Below are 22785 nucleotides of genomic sequence, written 5' to 3'. Positions count from 1 at the left end.
TGGATTACGTAGGGCAATCTCAGTTAATGCTTGTTGTCCTGGCATACACTTTTTTTTAAAGATATAACTGATACATAGCATTGTGTAAGTTTAAGGTGTAACCCGTGTTGATTTGATACATTTATATATTGCAATATGATCATCATAGTGTTAGCTAACACCTCTATCACGTCACATAATTATTTCTTTTATGTGGTAAGAATAATTAAGATCTAGTTTCTTAGTGCTTTGAAGTTGATAATACAGTATTGTTGACTATAAACACTATGCTGTGTGTTAAATCTTCTGAACTTTACTAGTTGCAAGTTTATCCCCCTAAACATCTCCCCAATCCCCTCACCTGCCACCCCTTGGTCACCTCTAATCTACTTGCTATTTCTATGAGCTCTACTTTTTTAGATTCCACCTAAAAGTGATACACGGTATTTGTCTTTCTCTGACTTATCTCACTTAGCATAATGCCCTCAGGGTCCATCCATGTTGTCACAAATGGCAGGATTTTCATCTTTCTTGTGGCTGAAGAATATTCCATTGTATATGTATTCACTGCCTCTTCTCTATCCATTCATCCATTAACAGACACTTAATGCTTCAATATCTTGGCAATTGTGAATAATGCTGCAATGAACATGGGAGTGCAGATGTATTTTTCAATACTCTGTTTTTATTTTCTTTAGATATATACTCAGAAGGGTGATTACTGGATAATACAGAAGTTCTATTTTTAATTTTTTGAGGAACCTCCATACTGTTCTCCAGAGTGGCTGTACCAGTTTGCATTCCCACCAACAGTATAGGAGGGTTCCCTTTTCTCCTCATCCCTGCCAACACTTGTTAGCTCTTGTTTTCTTGATGATAGCCATTTTAACAGGTGTGAGATGATCGCACTGCCGTTTTGATGTGCCTTTTCCTTGATAATCAGTGATGTTGAGCATCTTTTCATGTACCCGCTGGCTATTTGGATATCTTATTTGGAAAAATGTCTGTTCAGTTCTAAGGTGCCTGGCATACTTTTAATAGCCTCTCTCTCTCACTCGCACAGGTAAGCCAGTTTGGATGATAAATGCTAAGGATATTCTGTAATCAAGAGGGCAAAAGTATGTCACTGGAAGGATATGGTTAAGGTTAAAACTCAAACCTTTTTAAAAATTACTGTTACCTGATAAGTTGAAATAAAATGTTTTAGGCTTAAACACCTGTTAGCAATTAGTAAGTCATTCATTAGTTCATTTAACAAATGTTTGTGTAGTGCCTGTTTTGAGGATAAAGTTTTGAACAAGACAGAAAAGCTCCCTGCCCATGGAGTTGACTTTTGTGAAAAATATTGATGATAATATGTAAACAAGTACCTAGAATAATGACACATAGTAGGCATAAGCATATGTGCTTTTTAATTGTTTTTGAAATAAACAAGATACAATTGATTTAGGTACATGCTCTAAAGAAAATGAAATTATAAAACAAAGAGAGTATTTGGATGATATACAGAGAGCAGGACCCTCTGGAAATGGCCTGAATGTTTAATCTGAATTGCCTAGATTTGGACAAGATAGCTGGGACCAGCCCTATCCCCACCCCCAGCCCTTTCCCAATGGAGGAGGGTCTGCCTCTGAGCTCAGTTTGAGGAGAAATCAAGTGTCTTTCTCCACCTGGGCCCCAGGGTCTCCATATGCTGTCAGTGGAAGTCCATGGACAATTTTAATTCCCGTAAAAATTGACCCCTCAAATCCAGACTCTCTGGCATCCAGGCAGGTTGATGTCTTTCATGAGTAAGTTTGCTCTAATGCTTGACTTACTGAAAAGGAGAGAACTGAGGGAAGAGGATTTCTCCACTGTAAGACAGACTGGAACTACCTACTCAGCATTGCTCCTCGGCTTGGCATATCTCTCTGGGTACTGGAAGAATAGGGTGTGTCCTTGCCTTCTCTCTCAATGATGTTAACCTCGGAGGTTTTGTATTTTATTTTAAAAGTAATGTGAAATCATCAAAAAGCTTAAAGCCAAGGAATGACATGATCTCATCTAAGAGAATGATTCTGTTGGTTGTGTGGATAATAGATTGGAGAGGAACCAGCATGAATGCAGGAAGGTCAGATCAGAAGTTAGGGAGATGGTGTGGCTTGGACAAGGATGCTGGTGGCATGAACAGAGGAAATAAAGCAATTTGAGATACGTTTTGCAAGACTTGTTGATGGATTACATGTCAGAAGTGGGAAAATGGAAGAGTCAAAAATAACTGTGTGTGTGGTGGTGGTAGTGTTGTTTTCTTTGAGTCACTGGGTAGTGATTTGAGAGCCTTGCTAGCTTCCAGGGAGCTCTCAATGGTATACCGGTCTGGGATGGGAATACCCAGAGAGGTCACTGTACCTACTCTAGTTCACCAATCAGCAGTAGTCATCATCCCATAAAAACATACATGACAAGTTCTCTTTGTAGTACAGGCATCAAGGAAACTGATTATATTAATGAGAATTTGAATACAGATGGTGGGAGTATTCAAATCTAGTCCCATGGGTCAAGATTCTACGATGCCAACCTGGTTGCTAGGTTTCACCTTTTCAAGAGGGACTGAGAGAGAACTTCCCAAAAAGGGACCTGGGTATGGATCATAGTATCTATTTCAATATTCCTTTAGTCCTTAATTCACTTTTCTAGTTCAATTTCCACATTCACATCTTTCCTAAGTATAATTTAACATGACAGTTACTTGGATTTAAGATCATAATGTTAAAAATATAGAGCTCCTAGTAAGCAAAATAATCTTGCAACTTCTAAATATGATGCAATATTGACAAAACATGTTGAAGTACCTGAAAAAGGGGAATAGGGATTAACATGATGAATGAGACTCTGTTTTCCCCCCAACTATCTCTCTACATTGCACCCAATTTGGTATTACTAAATGTACCATTTCATCTATCATGCTCTAAGTTTCTTCAATGAAAAGAAAAATCAGTTTTTTCTCTTGAGGAGTAAAGGACCAATGTTACGTTGTTATGGCAACCAAAGTTGCAAAACATGAAAGAGAAGGCTCTTCAAAATTTGCTATAACTTGGCAATCATGCATGAACAATGCCATTTGTTTGAAATGCACTCATTGTTACCTGATTATAATCGACCCCGGGAATGTTCTAAAGAACTTTTAGGAGAATTACTTCCTTAGAGCCTTTTAAAAAATTAACAAGCCAACTATTTATTATGTTATTAAGAAAATTCTTCCTAGCATTTCATTGGATCTAGTATATTTAAATCTATTTTCCAGTAGTTTATGCATACCTAGAAACTTTTATATTGACAAAAGGTATGCATCACTTATAGCTAGGCAGGAGTCTATAGATGATTTATCAGCCACACTTAGACCTATTAATTGGGTTTTGAGTGGAGGGTGATATCAATGTTTTAGATGATTTTTATTTATGGACTGCTTGATCACAAATACATGATTTTCATCATTCATCATGATGAATCAAAATTTCACCAAAATTTAATGATTATGTAATATATACAAAATTGTGGGTCAATATTTGCCAATAAACTCATTCTCTTTCTGAAAGTAGTATTTTAGTCTTAAAATCCTTAGTTTTGGTATGTCTTAAGTAATGTGAAAGTTTTATTAACTACAAAATGGAGATAATATCACTATATTACTTGGAAGCTTAACAGAAATATTTACCCTTATCCCTAATTCTAGTAGCAAAACACAATGGAAATGTCCCCAAATCTAATACAGTAATTTTCAGCTGTGTGCATGGATGTTTTCTAAGCACAAATTTCAGAACTTCCAGAAGTTCTGATTCTGTAGGCTTGGGGTTGTTCTCTCACACCTCTGTTTGTTTCATAGGTGATTTTGTGCAGCATCGTCACTGTTTGAGATCCTTTGCGCTAAGGTTGTAGACAGGAAGCATCTTTTCAAGTACTGTGACCATGGCTGAGAATTCTGTAATGGGAACATGCAAGATCATTCTAAATATTATACTGAAACTTTATCAAATCTACCAATTCTTCAAAATAAGTCTGAAAAGGATTCTCCTGGACAATATTCTCCATTCAACAATGTTTGTCAATAATCCATAGCTGGAAGAATGCTCTGGGTCAGAGGGACAAACAGGTGGTCCTGATGCAATCCAGGGCCTGCAGCCTTGCTGTTGTGGCTTGCACAGTGTATTTTAATTTGTTTTTAGTTGAACTTAACATTTTAAGATTTATTTGAGAGCACGGGGGAGGGGGAAGGGCAGAGGAGAGAGGGAGAGAAGCAGACTCCCTGCTGAGCGTGGTGCCCCAAGCAGCTCATGACCTGAGCCGAATCAAGAGCCTGATGCTCAACCAACTGAGCCACCCAGGTGCCCCCTAAGGAAACATTTTTAAACTATACTTCAAGTTTAACCATTAAGTTTTTGTTTCTCTTGGAGAAGCACAAGTTCTGGCAGCATGGGGCCTGCCTTCCCACTGAGGCTGGACTGTGTTGTCCCTTCACATGCAGCTGACTTCTCCAGGTTGTCACAGCTCCCATCTCCCAAGCTGTGTGTGTGTGTGCGTGCACACGTGTGCGAATTTAGATATATCCCTACTTTGCCAGGGCCAGCTTCATGGGCATGTACCTATGCACTTCCCCTGGGCCCTGCAAATTAGGTAGCCCTACATAGCCCTCATTCAGATCCATGACCTGCCTGTCTCTTATAGTGATGGGGTTTGCACTCTGGTGTCGGCCATTGTCTTTTTCTACTCCTGAGCTCTTGTACCATTTTCAGGATGCAGCTCAAGTATTTTCCTCCAGGAGGCTTTATCAGAATTACCAGACTAATGTAAGTGCCCCTTTTCTGGGCTCCCAGGGCACCCTATTTATTTCTGGAAACTAATACAACATTACATTGAAAATATTTGTGTTTCTTCCACAAAGATCAAGGATGGAAGGTGGGTGTTGTATACGTGGACTAGGTGTAGGCATAGAAAAGGTTGGTAACATGGGCGCCTGGGTGGCTCAGTCGTTGAGCGGCTGCCTTTGGCTCAGGTCATGATCCTGGAGTCCTGGGATGGAGTCCCGCATCGGGCTCCCTGCTCAGCGGGAAGCCTGCTTCTCCTTCTCCCACCTCCCCTGCTTGTGTTCCTGCTCTCGCTGTCTCTGTCTCTGTCAAATAAATAAAATCTTAAAAAAAGAATAAAGAAAAGAAAAGGCTGGTAACAGTAGTATGTAAGCCCAGTAAGGGCAGTGACCTGGCCATCCAGTTAGGCATGTGCGCATAATGACTGGAGCTCCCACTCTGGGCCACAGCATGTCTGTAAGATTTTGATGAATATCACATTAAGGGCAAAAGTCTTCGCGCTTAAGAGAATTTGCATGTTAGTACCCAGAGCATAATAAGTATTTATAATTACTAAACTCTCAAAATCAAAAGAATAATACAATTTCTGGGGTATTCTAGTAATTGTTCTGTTTAGATTTTCCCCCTGAGAAGAGGATAAAGTGATCAATCTACTTTAGGCTCAGGGTAGGAAACCGTATCGGCCAATAATTTCCTAACTGAAGATTAAAGGTCAAAGCAAAAGATTTGTCAGCAGATGGGTTATGAAACTGCCCAACCCAAAGAGCCCGTGCCTTAGGAATGAGGAAAGAGAGTGGAGAAGGGGAAAAGGTGAATGAGTCCATAGTTGTGATTAGTCGGGGGGATAATAGACCAGGAAGATTCATGTAGAGAAATAAAGTACAGAAATACACCTTAGCTAAATGAACGGTCCTAAGATCCCTCAGCAAGAACAATAGCAGCAACAAAAAGAGCATCAGAGTAAAGCTTAGCAGTTACAGGCAGGGTAAAAGGTGAGTCACAGAATGAGGAAAGTCTTCTAAATGGCTCCAAGAAATACGTGTTGAATTCTTGGTTAAGATCACTATGAAAAGCCAGTATCTTTATTCACTCAGAAATAGAAATCTTGTTACATCGAGCTGAATTTTTTCCCCTCATTTTTGGGTCTTGCAAAGAAATGGGAAGAAAAAGAAATGAAGCAAAAAATGGGATAAACAGAAGTTTACCTGGAGCAGTAGATGTCTAAATAGAACCCATAATTATTTTTAGAGCTCTCCATCCATGTGCTAGACACTGAAACACCTTCAGGGATAGATTGTGCTTTGGGGCTAATAGTCAACCATGTTAGTCACGACGCTCTCCCTCCGTGGCCTGGGAGAGCCTATGTGCATACAGTTTGGAATACTTCTCTATTAGATGAAGTATTTTTTTTTTTTCTGTCAGTTCATTTTACAAAGAGATGCTCCAGTTATAGCTGTTATCTTTAAAGGCCGGGAAATAAGAAAGCAAGACAAAAGTCCAAAACTTACATTTGAACGTGCATTTTTTAAAAGCATACTCCATAGAAAAAGTAGTAGAAAAAAAGAAGAAAACATAGAAAATTAAATGCCTTTCATTTACATTTTGGTACATATTTCTGTAGATTTTAATGACCTAAGTTTTAAAAAACATTTTCCCTTGCTATGCATCCTTCTCTCTGGAAGATTTATGTGCAATTCTGAATATTTTGGAATAATTTCAAAAGATGTTTTTTTCTGGGCTTAATCCAGTGGTCTTAATTGTCCTTCAGAAAAGTTGTATGGTTGGATATGTGCTCCACACTTGGAATGAGAGAGCTTCTATCTACATACTCAACCCAGCACTGAAGAGTGTCCTTTTTATATGGCAGCAAACATACACCTTCTTTGTATAAAACAGACTTCTAAATTTGTGGTTTTATTCCCCATCTCCATCTTACAATGTATGTGGTTAATTTAATGTATATTTCGTTTAGAATGCTTTTTGTTTCGAGTGACAAAACTGAACTCAAATTGGCTTAAGCACAAGTGGCAATTCATTGATTTGCATTGCTAAATATTCAGTTAGATCTCACTTCAGGCATTACTGAATACAGAGGCTCAAAATATTTTACCAAAAAAAAAAAAAAATTTCCCCCTTTCTTCGCCACTGCCTCTGTTTTGACTAGTCTCAAATAGACTCTTCCTTATGTCACAAAATGGTAGCCAGTATCTCCCAAGAACAGATATTTCCAGTTTCAAATAAAGCCTAGAAGAACAAGCACTTCTGTGCCAGCAAACATCTCGAGTCATTCTGCTTGACCCAGCATTGGCCATGTGGTCATACAGTATCCAGTTACTATAGGCAATGCTGACTGGCTTGGGTCCAAGTTACTGACTTCTTCTCTAGGATCCAGTAGTCAGTTGCTCATGAACGGGCATAGGAGAAGGGAGCTCATCAAGTGAAAATCAGGGCTAGTGCCAAAAGGAGGTGTTGAGGTAAATTACAAATAATCAATATAACATTGTCCCTGTGGGTGTGTCTTATTTTTTGATAAAACTGCATTGATGGTTTGCGATACTGGCTTTTCAAAGAGTAAGTGCTTGGATTAACTTGAAAAACTGTTTTCTAAACAATGGATCTCTACCTGTACCCTGATAATCCTTTTCATTTGCTTTCTTTTGTTTTAATTGGTTGGTGTCTTTCTAACTTCTTGACTTGCATACTATGAGTTTGTTACTTAAGTTAAGGTAAAACCAGTCGGGCAAAAGCATGAAAATCAAGTAGCTCTACAGAATGGATTCAATAGGACAGAAATCTGCACATCTTACTTCAACTCAGCTTCTACTTGCTGAACAATTTCCAGTTGTCATGGGACACAATGATACCAATGGAGAAAGATTTCATCATAGTCAAGTAAAAGGATATCCATTTCCCATGAAAGATGAGTAAAAAAAAGTGGCATCCTAAGGGAGTCAGATTGGAATCACTCTAAAGGTGATATTATGTACAGTCATGAATGGAGGGCCCTTTTGGCACAAAAGGAGATAAGTTACAAAGTGAAGCTAAGGGGTATAATAAACACATATAAAGTTTCTTCATGGCAATAAGGACAGACCACAATGAGTCTAATGGGAATTACTTACGGAAATGTACATTAAGCTATTTCATTTTATAAACTAGAGTTCCATACCACTCTATCTGCCCTTGCTTGTGAAGGCACCTCTTTAATGTATGTATGCTAACAACTTCCTTGCTACTCCTTAGAAAATAATAAGTTGCTTAATATTAAGAGTAGCCACCCTCAGCTAGGACGAGACATAATGAAGTGAAACAGTTCCTGATTCTTGTACTCAGGCATTTCACTAACAGTAATGATGCCCTTTGTGTCCAAGACAACATGTATTTTCATGGAAATAACCACACAAAGGCCTTATAGACATAAGCTTGCTAAATATCCCTGACTCCTTTTTCACTGAATATTTTTTGAGCATTTTCTTTAAATTGATGCTGTCAAACATCACCAGATCCTATTGTATTTTCTGTACCCCACAGTCTATACCACCACATTTCAGTCTTCTGAATAAAATGTCTTAGAGCAGTGTTTGTTAGATTATCGTCAAGAAGCCAGCCCCTCGGGGCCCAGATGGCATTGCCCGTGAGTAAATGAGGAAGATCCAAGATGAAAAACCTTTCACTTCCCAATGCAGTCTGACTCGAGCACAACCAAGGTTAATTTACAAAACAGCATGGTAGTTGACCCTGATGAAGCCTCAACACATTAATCTTGTGTCTAAGTGGCAGGCTGTGTGAAAGACTTCACCTCATCCACCTCATGAAATACTCTATATAAACATGAAGTGAAATTCATAACTTAAATTTATATACGACTTTTTGTAGAGAGTTAGGGACAGAACTGGTAGAGCCAAATTTCCTAGGTTCAAGTCCTGCTTCTGCCCTAAGTGGCTTTGTGACCTAGGTAGTTGCTTCATCTTCTTCATGCCTCAGTTTCTACATTTGTCAAATTAGATTAATACTAGAAACCTACTTCATAAGCTTACTAAAAAGGTGGAATGAGTTGTTATATCGAAAGCTCTTGGAACCATGACTGCCCTGGAGGAAAGTGCTACTATTTTGCATTCATTTTTTAGTGGGGCTGCCCACACATCCTCCACCTTTGGTCTCCTGTTTTGGGCCCCTATACAGTTATAATGAATACTGCCCAGATAGTTAAAATGATGACACCTGTGAACTTAAAAGGCTGTTCACATGGTGAATCAACCAAGCAAACAGGTGTTAGGGTTGCCGTGACTTGGCTGCTCCTCAGTATGTGGAGAAAAGTGGCAGCATGAGGGGTTCAGAGATTTGGTGCCTGGATCCCCCGTGGACCAGGTCTTCTCAGACTTCTCCAGCTGGAGGAGGGGACCCCCAAGAAACAACAGGAAGGAGGAATGAGTGTGCAATAACCCGTGAGGGACCCGTCAGGTAGAGTAGGTTGACCTCAGTTCCTGCTCCATGTGGGAAGGCCACACATGGTCTGTAGGGCTTTCAGCACCAGTACTGCGCTCTCCTGACTTCTCAGACGCCAGCTCCCAGAACTCGGCTGCATCACACCCCTCAGTGCCAGTCCCTGACCCTGCTATCTGGCTTCAGGGTAGCAGAACTAATCAGCCTAAGCTTGCTGTTTTCCTGCCCATAATGTTTGACAACGCTGAGACTGTGTAACCCCCATAGGGAATGCTGCATAATCAGAGACAGGAGATTCTTCAGGCGAAACCCTGAGAGCAGGAGGGCTGTTAGTCTTCCAAAAACGGAATGCATTGAAGAATGCACCTGCTCTCTCTGGATATTATTTCTCTGCCAGAGCAGTTGGTTATAAAGAGCCTTTTTAAAGTCCTAGTACAGCTTAGCCTTCAGATTAGAGGGAGGCGAGCAGAGGCCACAGGGTTAAGGTCTTAGCCTAGTGCCAGACAGGTGACAAGTCTTCTATAAATGCTAGTTGCAGTTTATTATTCTATTATTGTGGCAGAGAAATTAACCAGAGGGGAAAAAAAATTTAGAGTGTCGGAAAAATCAAATCCTAACAATGGCATCAAAAAAAGTTAGTACTTAAAATGAAATTGGACCACTTTGGATAGAAAGTAAAAGTGTTCACTGCCTAGGCATTTCCTTAGACTCTGAGAAGCATCTCCACTTTCAGCCTCAATCTGCTTGCTCCTTGACTTGTGGGATTCTTCCAGATGGCAAGCAAATCATGGTTCCAGACTCACTTGGCTCAGAATCTTGGCTCATGATTCTTATTCCATTTGGACTTGTTAACAAGGATCCAGATTGTCTAATTCATGAATATCTTATAAAGCACAAGACACCCTAACACTAGGAATTGTCCCCAATGATGCCTCTCTCTCGGCCCTAAGTGGGGTCCTTAGAATTCCCACCATAAGAGAGCAGACAAAGATGGCCCCAGGAAAAGAAAGTGGCATCTCAGCAATGCCAATGTGGACAAACAACCAAGGATTACTAATATCTGGACAACTTAGAAGGTTGAGAAATCTGTGTTTGCTCAGAAACTGTGCTGTAGGAACAATGAACTCAGTTTTCCTCAAATCCTGGTAAAGGAGTATTTTTCTTACAGCCCCATTGTACAGTAAAACTATTGTTTGAGTTCAGTCATCCTAAACCAATTTTTTGTTACCTTCAAAGGGCCTGAAAGAGTAGATTTTATCTATTTCATCAAAACATGGGTGTTAAAAGTGGGGCAACAATGAAGCAGGATCTTACTTAATGCTGCCAAAGAAAAATTTCAGTCTGTACGATGTTACATGTTGAATATGATGCCCTTCAGGAGTCTACAGTTTCCCTTTATTGGTGTGCTCTACCTTGTTGATTCTTTACAAAATTGAGGTCAGGATTATCTAAAATCTGACAATGAAAGACTTCTGACTGTTTGTTTGTTTTTTTTTTTTACTATAGTGCCCATACCCACCCTAAGTTTTTGTCTCATAATATCACTTATTTTCTAGTTTTTATGGCAATCTATAATTATTTTGTTTATTTTTTAACAGTCTCTTAGGCCTTGTAAAGTCAATTAGAACAGAGACTTTGGTTTTTTTGTTCAATGCTAAATTCTCAGCTTCCAGTACAGAGTCAAGTACATAGTAAGCGCCACGTTAATGCTAGTTAAATGTATTAGCCTGGCCCTTCTCCTTCATGGTGCATTTACAGATGAGGAAATGAGATTTACTGTAATTGCAGTTGATGTGTTGGAGATCTTTTGTTCAAGGCAAAATCCAGAAGTGAGCACTGGTCTGCTGACTCTTGGGAGATATTTTCCGTTTTACAGTAAATTGCCTCTTTTTATATGTTTAAAGAAAAAGTTCTTAGCTTCCAAGTGCATATTGGAATCATCTAGGGAGTTTTGTAAAATCCCAATGCCCACATACCACTCCTTATCAATTACTTAGAATCAGTATGTTTGAAGTTATGTGGAAGTTTCCAAAGGGCATTAAAGTTGAGAAACTGTGTGTGTGTGTACATGACCATTCTGTGTGTGCACACACACAGGTGTGCAAGGGCAGGCCCAGAGTTTGAATTTCATTTAGGAACCAGTGAAGGGTGATACAAGCATTGGCCAAGGTAATTTAGCCTGTGCTTATATAAAGCATAGAACTGGTCCGTTTGGAACTCTGGTTCAGTTTAAGAAAAGCTCTAGCTGTCTCTTGATGACTTTTGAATCCCAGTTGTTGGTTGGCTGTATTGTTGATTTCTTCTCCGGGGTGATTTTTCAAGTCACTGTGTTTGGAGAAGGCTTATCTGGCCACTGTATTAGGACAGTTTGGGGTAGAGGTGGAATGATAGCAAAATAACCAATTGCTATACTAATGCAGTTCTCTAAACAAGAGTCAGGAAGACCTGAACTCAGGTGGTAACAGTGGTAATAATGGAGGGAATAGGAAATATATGTGAGACATTGTGGAAATAGCTCTACAAGATTTGGCAACTGATTGAATGTGAATGCTGGGGCGGGGGGAGGGGTACACTTCAGAGAGCCTTCACAATTGTGCCTAGCCTGATTCCAGAAGTAATTTGTTACCCACATGTGGTAAATTAATACTTTGAGTGACAGTGTACCAATTTGCAAATTACTTCTTTCAGGGCATTAATGACTGAAGAGCATAATCACCATGGCATTATTTTTATTAGCATTAGCATTAATAAATATTTCATGAGCAACCAAAAATTACAGTGCCTATACTTTGAAGAATAGGTATTCCTCCAAAATATGTAATACAACCCTTAGGCTATCACCAGTGCCAAAAAATCTGTAAATATTTATAAATAACAATTCATTTGAGTAGAAGATTAATTGAGATGAGTTGCAATTATGCTTAATGTTAAATAGTTTTGTTTATGTCATTATAAATTGGAGGGCTTGAGGAATCGAGCAGTATGAAATCCAGTAACAATTTAACTGCAACATTGGAAGAGTTTTATAAACTCTCTACATCTCAGTTGCCTTATCTGTAAACTGAAGAAAATAATTTTTTATCCACCTGACAGCAACCAGTCTGAACCAGAATTTTTTCTCCCTTACTGTAGGTCTTCATGTTTAAAAAAAAAAAAAAAGAAAGAAAGAAAAAAGCTATGGAAATAGAGTATGGAAAAAGCACTGGATAAGGAATCTCATGTCTCGTCACCAGTCTCTCTATTCCAAATGGTGCAAGAATTAGACAAATAATCTCTTGAGCTCTCACGTTCAAAATTCAGTATCACAGAATATGCTATTTTCAGGAGGATGAGTAGAACAAGATAATGAGGGAAAGCTAGTACACGGCATTTCTAGAAAGACGAGGAAGCACAGTGATCTGGATCTGAGGAGAAAAGAGGAGTTCTAGAATTGTCCTTGAGGCTTTCTTTGTCCAACGATTCTATGAAAATGCCAGAGGCAGAAGATGACAACGCGAGATCTTTCTATAATGTTTTTCTTTTTTTTTTTTTTTTCCTGAAGTGATTTTGTTGCCATTTTCAAATTTAGGGAGACAGGCTTTTTTTTTTTTTTTTTTTTTTTTAAATGGGAAAATTGAAGAGAATTTGCTAGAGAAGTTTTCTGCTCTGTACAAATGCCAGGGATGCAATCAAGAAGGCACTTGCGATTTTGTGGCATTTTTGCAGATTCCTTTTCACCATGCTTGTGTAGGCATGGAAGGAACCTAAATTAATGATTTAGTATGATTGAACTGATGAAGTGCAGCAGTAAAGGCTGCCAGGTACAGGAATAATTCAGTCTTTTATTTTCAGCCACTCGAAAGCTATAACACCAGAGGGAAATAGTCACACCATCAGCAAGCCCGTAGAAAATGCTTTCACACCATTGGGAAAGGCTCTGCCAAATTTCTCAAGGAATTATGAAGTGAACTAGACAAAATAAGCCAAGCCATCAAACATCAACAAGACAGGTGTGAGTGGCTGGTAAGCACCATTTCCCTGACACATGTCATTGAGACAAGCAGGCCAGAGGATTATATAAAATGCAAATGCAAAATGATAATATCTAGCATCGAGACCACTGCTTCAATCAGATGACTTTGAGGGGGTGGAAAACAAGCTAAAAATAGAATTCTTAAGAGCATGGTACTGAGATCTGATCAAAATGACAAAGTTACTTAGCAGGAAATGGAGAAAAGTACTGAAGTTCATCAGTTTGGAGGAAAGAAATAGTTCAAATATTTATTGAAGACCTATGGGCCAGACTTTGAGCTCAGGTGCTTCAGATGCCTTGGTGGAGCTTGCATGCTAGAGAAAGAAAAATGGACAATAACCATAGTAAATTAGATAGTATGTTAGAAGGGGATATGCACTGGATAAAAAGAAGAAATAGTGTAAGGGACTGAAGTTTGGAGTTTACTCAAGGAGGATATGGAGAGACTAGTCAGGGTAGGATTCATTGAAATGTAAGCAAAGACTCGAAAACTCTGTGAGACCATTGGCCCGGGATGGGGCGGGGCGGGGCGGGGATGTGTTTCTTCCTCCAGACAAAAGGAACAGATAGAGCCAAAGTCCTGAGTTGTGAGCATGCATGGCATGTTGAGAAACAGCAAGGAGTTCAGTTAGTGTGGCTTGAAAGGCAAAAGTGAGTGGGGGAGCTGTAAGTAGCCAGAGGAGGTCAGAAAGCAAGTGAGGTGAGCAGACCATGCAATCAGGTTGGGCCTGGAGGCCATCTTGGGAAGAATGTTGAATTTTACGCAGGGTTTTAAGTAGAGGGGTTATGTTATTGGCACAGAGGATGTAGAACTTCTGCGTTGAGATTAGACTGGGAGTGGGGCAAGGGGACCTACTAGGAGGCTATGGCAGTATAGAGAAAAGAGCCGCATAACTTTCATAAAAGCTGATTACCCATGAAGGGAAAGAGTTTTGTGATACATTATCACTATCTGCTCCCTAGCTTGACTCGTAGCCCAGTGTACATAAAACAGGGTGGGTTTCAGAAGGCAGGAAGGGAATCGCTCAAACTTGAAGATTTGGTTCCCTTTCTCTTTAAACATCTTCAGAGAGTTCCTCCATTTTTTTAGTTCAAGTACTTACTTTCTCTTCTGAAACTAAAGCCATATTGCTGGTTCCTACCTCTTGCCTGGGCCCTAATTCTTTGCCTCTAAATAACTGCCAGTTACCACTTGGTCACGTGTCCATTTCCCCAAATCACTGTTTCTAAAACTTGTCACCACCTGTTTAATTTCCTTGATCATGAATCTAGGAGTTTGTCAGTCATTCTGGGTTAAAGCCAGCCTTTCTGATTCATGGTTCCTTCTCTCATATATGTAGGCAATCTTTGAAAGGCATTAATGATTCTTTCAAAATATCTCTTGTATAAATTGTTGCTTCCCCCCGCATGTCTATCACTTAAAGTACATCTCATTCTTGTATTACTCTAAGTTTCCCAAGAGTTCCCCACTAGATCCTACCTAAGAGTCTCATAAACACAATTTTCATTGATCTGCAGAGCACTTCAAAGGTCTACAGTGTATAATCTAGCATCTAAAGAAGGATCATTAAATGTACAAATATTTTAGGAGGAAAAAAAGTAAATAGTTTTGACTGTATGATGATTAATACCATGGTGTATAAAAAATGTAATGATTTGAAAGCTAGACAAACCCGGAAAAGTAAGTTTTTACAGAGGAGATTCCATGTTGCTATAATCCAATTGGAAAAGTTGTTTTCAATGATGACACTGATTGTCAATAGGGTATTGGTGGGAGGTTAAATGGGTACCGTGTTTCTGTAAAGCAATTTGACAATACTTACTGAGAGTTTTTAAAAAGTCCCGTTAGCAGTATAATTGAAATTTTATTCATTTTTCTTAAGGAAGGAGAATTTCAGGAAAAAGATATTTATAAATACATTTTCAAAGAATTAGTTAGAAAAACAAAGCCTTTCATGTCCATCCTATCTTCTCTATCTTTACTATTCCTATTTTTGGAGGCCCTTGTCAGCACTCCAAACATGTTCTTCTCACTGGACTACAGCATTCCTTTCTAATGCATCCTCCATGCTTGTCCCTGGAATGAGCTTTCCAAAACATTGTTCTCAGTGATACTGTCTGCAGTGATGGGAAGTTCTGTGTCTGGATGGTCCACTATAGTAGCAGCTTAGATACATAAGACTATCGGGCAGGTAATGTGTGGCTAGTGCAATTGAATTTTTAATTATATTTAATCTTAATGAAGCTAAATTCAAACAGCTGAATGTGGCTGGTGGCTACAGTATTGGACATCATAGTTCTAAAATATATGTACCTTTTGATGGCTCCCCAATGTCAACAAGTCCTCAAATTTTAACATGTCTGAATAAGCATGATCCTCTGAATAGCTTGTTAGGAAAGAGATGCCAAGGTTTTATTTTTTGTTTATAGAAGAAAAGGGCCGAGAGCCTACTGGACTGTAGTTCTTTTTCCCCAGAGACTGAAGGTGAGGGGCAAGATGAGTTGGTCATTTTCCTTCTTCTTTAAAGATGGATAGAACCAACAGAGGACAGTAATAGCCTCAGCTGAGGCTCAGACAGATGGTTGATACAGGGCTGACCCAATTTCCACCATCTCCAAATTCAAAGGTTTATTCACCTTATATTTAAACAAAGGGCTTTAAGTACTTTTCTGCTCCTCAGTTTTAAGATTTTAAAACTCAGATCTAGGAATGATGTCCCTTCCCCACCTCTAATTTCAAGGGCAAAAGTCAACATGGCACATGGTAAAAACATATTATCAACTCTATTGCATTAGAAAAATTTGTTTAAGCCACACGGACAGGACAAATCTCTGTCGGTAGGTTCTGTGAATGTGAATTCTCAATCTCAGGTGATGCTAAGGGAATTCTGGGCAAAAATTTAAAGTACAAATTTCTTTCCATATTGTAGAAAAAAAATGTTCATGATCTGGTCCTTTTAATTCTCCATTTTCATCTTCTGTATTACCCCATGTTTTCCCACCATTCTGCACCCATTTTGCCAAGCCATGTGAGCTACTTGAAATATATTGAGTGTTCTTATTCTCTGGGAATTTATGTGCTAGATAACTGTCATACATTTTTCATGTATTTTTTACACAATTTCATGAGGTAGATGTATCATCCCCATTTCACAGATGAAGAAATTAAAGCTTAGCTTAAGTAATTTACCCACTACTATATCACCAATATTTAGTATGATAGCAGGAACTATATGCCAGAGCAATGGGTGAGATATGCATAAAGCAGCATGGATGGATCCCAAAATCTTGATCTGACTAAAAAGAGGAAAAAAATAATCCAATGTGCAATATCATTTACTAAAATTAAAAACTATATGCAAGAAATCTTGACACATTTAACAGAATATATGCACACACACCACATGCATATGTGTATATATATTTGTGCATATATTAAGATGAATGAGTGGGGCAGATGGGAGTGGGGGGTATGGATAAGAGACAGTGAATGAGTGGATGGATGGATGAATGAACGAATGAATGAAACTAAAGAAGGGTCTTGTTTGAGCCAATTATCATATGCCAGCAGGACCTGGAGATACAGAGGGAGAGACAGGGACAGAGTAAAACAATGTGTTATGTCAAAAGGTTTCCTTTATACAGACAGTACTAGCATGCGAATATGTTAATAAGTGAATTGCCCTCTGAAGTTTTAAAAACAAATCTATCACACTGTGCATTACCGAATGAAAAAAAAAGTTGATATTTTAGCAACATACCCGTTATTACTCATAAATGCATGTATATTTCACTATGGAGCTGAGAGAGCAGTTAATGTCATTTTATGGTTTGCTGTTTATTTTCCAGGTATCTTCGTTGTCTACTTCGTGGTTGTTTTTACATATTGTTTCTCTGAGAATAAAAATTTCTCAAAACAGTTGTTAGCTACTTAATTTGCCTGGCATATTTCTTCATGTATTATATTTAACAGAATTATATTGATATCTGTATCTGTCTCCTATGTGCCAGAAACTATGCTAAGTCCTTTAGTGAATATAAAATACTTCTGATGGAGCGCCTGGGTGGCTCAGTCGGTTAAGCACCTGCCTTCGGCTCAGATCATGATCCCGGGGTCCTGGGATCGAGCCCCGCATCAGGCTCCCTGCTCTGCAGGAAGCCTGCTTCTCCCTCTCCCACTCCCCCTGCTTGTGTTCCCTCTCTCGCTGTGTCTGTCTCTGTCAAATAAATAAAAATAAAATCTTTTAAAAAAATAAATACTTCTGATGATTATGAAATATGAAGTAGATAGCCTCCCAAAGCTTGAATTTTTTTTCTTACCATCAAAGCTTAATCATGTTTAGTATTAAATTTAGTTCTAACGTCTAGAACAATCAAATTTATGCTAGCACACGCAGATTGTTTTAATTATATAATCCCAGCCAATCATTCCAGGAAATAATATCAAAGAAAGATTAAACTGCAGCCCTGAATAGCAGAATGTAATACAAGAAAGATCTTATGTGCAAGAAATTTGATCCATATTAAATTTTTCTCCAATATGTTTGTCAATATATTGCTCCCCTTTGTGTTCATCTACGTACATATTTCTCACCAAAATGACTGGCATAAGGAAAATATTTAAAAAGTGACATGTAGTCCAAAAAAAACCCCAACATTCTTTCTCTTTGTTGTTGTTGACTGACTAAATCTGGTTCTAATACTGAGTGGAATTTCCAAACATGACCCTGGGGCAAGAGAGAAAGCAAAAGTCAACATATCTCCCAAGGTATTAAACCTATCAGAAGGAAGTTCTAGTGTTTCCTTAAACACACACAATGCAAAATGAATCAAGATATGATGCCATGCTTTATTGAAGTATTTATTTTCATTACAATTCACACAGTTCTTCAAGGTCAGAATGACACTGGTCCTACAAGAAAATATGGGATTTGTGTTGCATAAATCATTCTCTACTGTTTAGAAAACAAACCATGAATTTTCATGAATTTGGGACCTAGCTCTGGGAGCTAGATGATATCAAAACTCAAAGATAAGGGACAGTGTCTCTTTTTTAAAGCCTTCATTGGAAAAAAAGTTTAACTTTTGTGGTTATGCTGAAAAAAAAAAAAAAATGCAAAGACCAGTACAGCCTATCCTTTTTTCTTTTAGAAGTTGTGGAGGTCTTTTTTTCAGCAGTGTGATTCCCTGACATCCCCCGACTCTGCCATTCTACTCAATTTCCTCTCACATCTTCTGTACAGCCCCCTCCCACATACACAGGACAGAAGTGGGACAAGTGGAGAAGAAAATGATGAGAGTAATGCCGAGGGAAGACAGCAGTGCGTTTAACATCACAAGATCAGAGGGAGCCCAGAAGCAGAACCTAGAAAAATCCTTTCACAGCATGCAATATAGAACAAAAATCCCCAGAAAACTCAAATACTACTATTATCATGTTTCAAAACAAGAAAGCTAAGAAAGGTGACAAAAGGACCCAAGAAAGGCTAGCACATACTTTTAGCCACCTGTGTGTCAGGTGGGAAGTTTTCATCAGAACGCTTTAATTCTTGCCTTTGATGTATGAGCCCAATCAAGACAATAATGTGTCCTTGAACCAAAATGAATCCCCTATGATAGGCTATATCACTCTGGGTAATAAACAAAGCTTTTAAAGACATAAACTAGCTCCGTAGGTGGCCCTCACTCACTCCAAGAAAGCTTTTGATTAAAATAAAAATGTATGGAGGAGCAAAGTTGAATGAAGGCATACAGAAAGTTTTATTCCATTTGGAAGAAATAAACATGAAAATGAGGCCTCTTCAATAACTCTACAAGGGTAGACAAATGGATGAAACCAGACCGTCAGATAAAAGGAGAAAGAACAACTTTGCCTCCATGGCCTCAAGATTTTTACTTTGAAGAGAGAGAATAACCATCGAGGGTTGAGCTACTACCTAAGTAATTCTTTTCCACAGTGTTGCCTCCCTAGCTCAACCACAAATAGGAACATCTGCTCAATGGGCTTAGCTACGAAAGCTGAAGAGCAACCTACAGGAAGCTTGGGACTTCTGACCTACTAGTGATCCATTTGGCGGCAGCCTTCACAGATGAAGAGATGAATCCTGTGCAAACGAGTGAAAGAAGCCAAAAAGCAAGAGAGAAATGGATGAACAATGGGGAAATAAAAGGGAGAGATTGAGGTGAGATTTTTCAGCATTAAGAGAAGTTCTAATGGAGAGGAATTTCTCCTGGTTTACAACTAGAGAGCTACAATAAAAATGGAATGTCTGCTGCCTAGTAAGAATGAAAATACGGAAGCACTAGTTAGTGGGTAAGTCACAAGGAAAAGCAATTATAGTAAATTTAATCACCTAACAGTAGTCTGTTGGCTATTGAGTGTAACCTAAAACTTTCTAGAGACAACTCTCACAAGGTTGGGCACAATCACTAGAAGTACAAATACCTTTTAGGCTTTGGAGCCGGTCAGGGAAATGGAGAACTGAGGGTACCATTAGTAAACTCACCCTTGAATTTCTCAGAATGCCAGAGAACTTAGGCATGTCAGTGAAGAGTGCCAACTCATTCACTTTAATTCTCTGAAAGCACAGTTTTTAGAATACGTACACACCACTGGGGGAAGAGAGAGGGTGAACTTGGGTAAGTTTGGTTGGATTCAGTTAGCTGCTGTTTTTATAGGAGAAACTTTTAAAATGAAAATTGTACGCAAACCAACATTTCTAAAGCTACTACAGAAAGTTCTGGCAGATTTGACGGTTTGAGAGCAAGGATGTTACAATCAGACTTCATTGCAGAAAAGACATAAAATAGGATATTTTACTTTTTCATTTTTAACTTTTCAGATTTAAATTGTTAAAAATTATGGGAATGTTGCAATGCTAACATGTCAGTAAGAAGATAAAATTTAAAAATGAGTTCAAAATGTCCTTTGTTATTAATCATCTTGTAGTGAAATAAAAGTGAATAGAATGAAAACACAATGAACTAAACTTACTTTATTCTACAATTCAAAGTATTGGGCCAGAACTTCAAATCATGTCCAGATAGTAACAATTCTTAAGTTGTCTTCATAATAAGGGACTGGTGAGATAAGAAAACTTTAAATCAGTATTTATTACCCAAACATATTTAAACCAATATCTTTCATTTTTCTTTTATCAAATCTATTTTTTTCAAATTAGAACCGCTAATAAAGACATTTATAAATTCACCTACAATTAGAATTCTGTTTTTGACACTTCTGTATTTAATTGTTAAAAAAGTGCTATGTGCTTGAGGGAAGCATCAAAATATAATTATTAATGGCCATAAGCAAACCACATACTAATACATTTAAGCAATGATAACTGTTTTACTCAAATAACTTTAAAGATTCAGGATGAATGATTTTTGGTTTTGCATAATACAGAATTTCAATATAAATGCATCATTGGTTTTAAAATGATTTTAAAATATCTGGCCTTTAAACATTGTTAGGATTTTTTTCCCCTGGCATAAAAAGTAAGAGAGTTTGGAAATGCAGATTATTAAAAAAAGAAATTATTAAAAGGATTCTAATCTCACTAATTAGGGACAACCACTGTTAAGTATTAGTATATTTTCTGGAGGGAGGGAGGGAAGGAAGAAGGGAGTGCCAGAATATATTATCCTATTGAGGATTGGCTGAAAAAAAAAAAAAAAGAAAAGCAATATATTCTTAAATAAAAGATAGTGAAACTTTGCTTGTAAATATTTGTTGTAACAATTTGCCCAGTTAGCCATTTGCTTAATGTGTTTTTGTGTTTCTGAGTAGTAGTCATTTAAGTTTTTGGAAATTCACATTAGTTGCTCTTCCTTTTAATGATTTCTTCCATTGCTTTTAAACTGGGAGTCACTAAAGATTTATATAAAATGTATGATCTGAACAGAACTATTTATTTATTTATTTATTTATTTATTTATTTATTTATTTTGAGAAACCATTCTCAAATGTTTACTTTCAGGATCCTTTACTCTCTTAAAAACTAGTGTGAATTCCAAAAAAAGTTTTATTTGTATTGGTTATATCTGTCAATAGTTTCTATATTGGCAATGAAAACCAAGGCATTTTAAAAAATCTGTATATTCATTCAAAAATAGCATTAATAAACTCTTCATATATTAACACAAATGGCATGTTTTTGTGAAAAATAATATTTTCCAGGAAAAAAATCAGGAAAAATTTTCATTAATTTACATTTTTGCTGCTCTCCTTCATGTCTGGCATAATAGAAAAGACCCAGAGTCTAATGTCAACTTTTGTATTCAATCTGTTGCAACATGGTTTTTTGGCTGAAATATAGGAAGAAAATTCAGGCTTACAGGGATATGTTGATGAAAAAGGAGTATTATCATTATAATAACCTTTTCAAATAATCATAGATATTCTTTTTTGATCAGGCACACACACAAATCTGAGGCATGTCAATAAACTTTTTGTACTGTTGCATTAAAATCTGTTGGCCTACCTAACACTTTGCATGGGGTCTTTTACCCATACATGGTTTTTTAACATCATTCCTTGGTCTTTGGAAAACTTGGTTCCTTGAGCTATACAGATCTTATGAATGTTGACATTTTCCTTCTAAAATATTTTTAAAATCACATTGATTGATATCTTGGCTGATTTCATAATTTAAAAAAAGATTTTTTTAAATCTTGTCTTTTTAAAAAAAAGTACAAATTTTCAAAAACTCTAATTTTCACTTGAACACTTAAATGTTATTGGCAACAAATGCCGGCAGCAGTATTCCTTGAAGTGAGAGACCTCCTTTGTCCTTTTTCAAGATAATGCTTGCCAGGTACCCAAGTCTGAATAACCAGTTTGTCTATTAGTAATTCCTTCATGTAAAAAAAAAAAAAAAATGTACCAGGAAACGAAGTGGTTTGTTCAGCTTATGACTCAACCACGCACGTTTTTCCTCAAGACCATCATTGCTGCCTCCAGAAGTGTTCGTCCAATTTTGTCAAAGTTTATTTTAAAAGCCTTGTGTCGGACGCCTGGGTGGCTCAGTTGGTTAAGTGACTGCCTTCGGCTCAGGTCATGATCCTGGAGTCCCGGGATCGAGTCCCACAAGGGGCTCCCTGCTCGGCGGGGAGTCTGCTTCTCCCTCTGACTCTCTTCCCTCTCATTCTCTCTATCTCTCATTCTCTCTCTCTCAAATAAATAAATAAATAAATCTTTAAAAAAAATAATAAAAGCCTTGTGTCTAAGGGTTGAGATTCAGTATTAATAATTATTACTGCTTCCTGAAAGATATTCTCAAGTGAAAATGGCACCTTCTTTTACTTTACGTGGGGGTTCATTCCAGAAAAGTACACTGTAATCAACATGGCGCTCTCCCCTTGTTTACAGCGTCAGCCTCCCAGCTGTCTCCTTGTACCTACTCTATTCCCAAAATAATAATCAAATGACCCTTTTAAAACATTAAATCATTCTTCCAAAGCAGAGTCTAGGAAGGAAAAAAGAGTAACTTTAAGGGGGAAATGTGG

At 37.9% G+C, this 22785-nt stretch overlaps 1 protein-coding gene across 1 annotated transcript in view; it reads right to left on the bottom strand.

The window, feature by feature from the left end:
• Positions 1–1376: 1376 nt before the first annotated feature.
• MDFIC (MyoD family inhibitor domain containing) overlaps positions 1377–22785 on the bottom strand; it is a 127925-nt gene continuing 106516 nt past the window's right edge. Inside the window, exon 5 of the mRNA XM_027573874.2 lies at positions 1377–3937. Within this exon, the coding sequence (XP_027429675.1) occupies positions 3861–3937 (77 nt within the window). The 3' untranslated portion in view covers positions 1377–3860. The remainder of the gene's footprint in view (positions 3938–22785) is intronic.

The sequence above is a fragment of the Zalophus californianus genome, chromosome 12 (assembly GCF_009762305.2).
Source record: "Zalophus californianus isolate mZalCal1 chromosome 12, mZalCal1.pri.v2, whole genome shotgun sequence".
Taxonomy (NCBI): domain Eukaryota; kingdom Metazoa; phylum Chordata; class Mammalia; order Carnivora; family Otariidae; genus Zalophus; species Zalophus californianus.
This window is presented reverse-complemented; position numbering and strand designations above follow the sequence as displayed.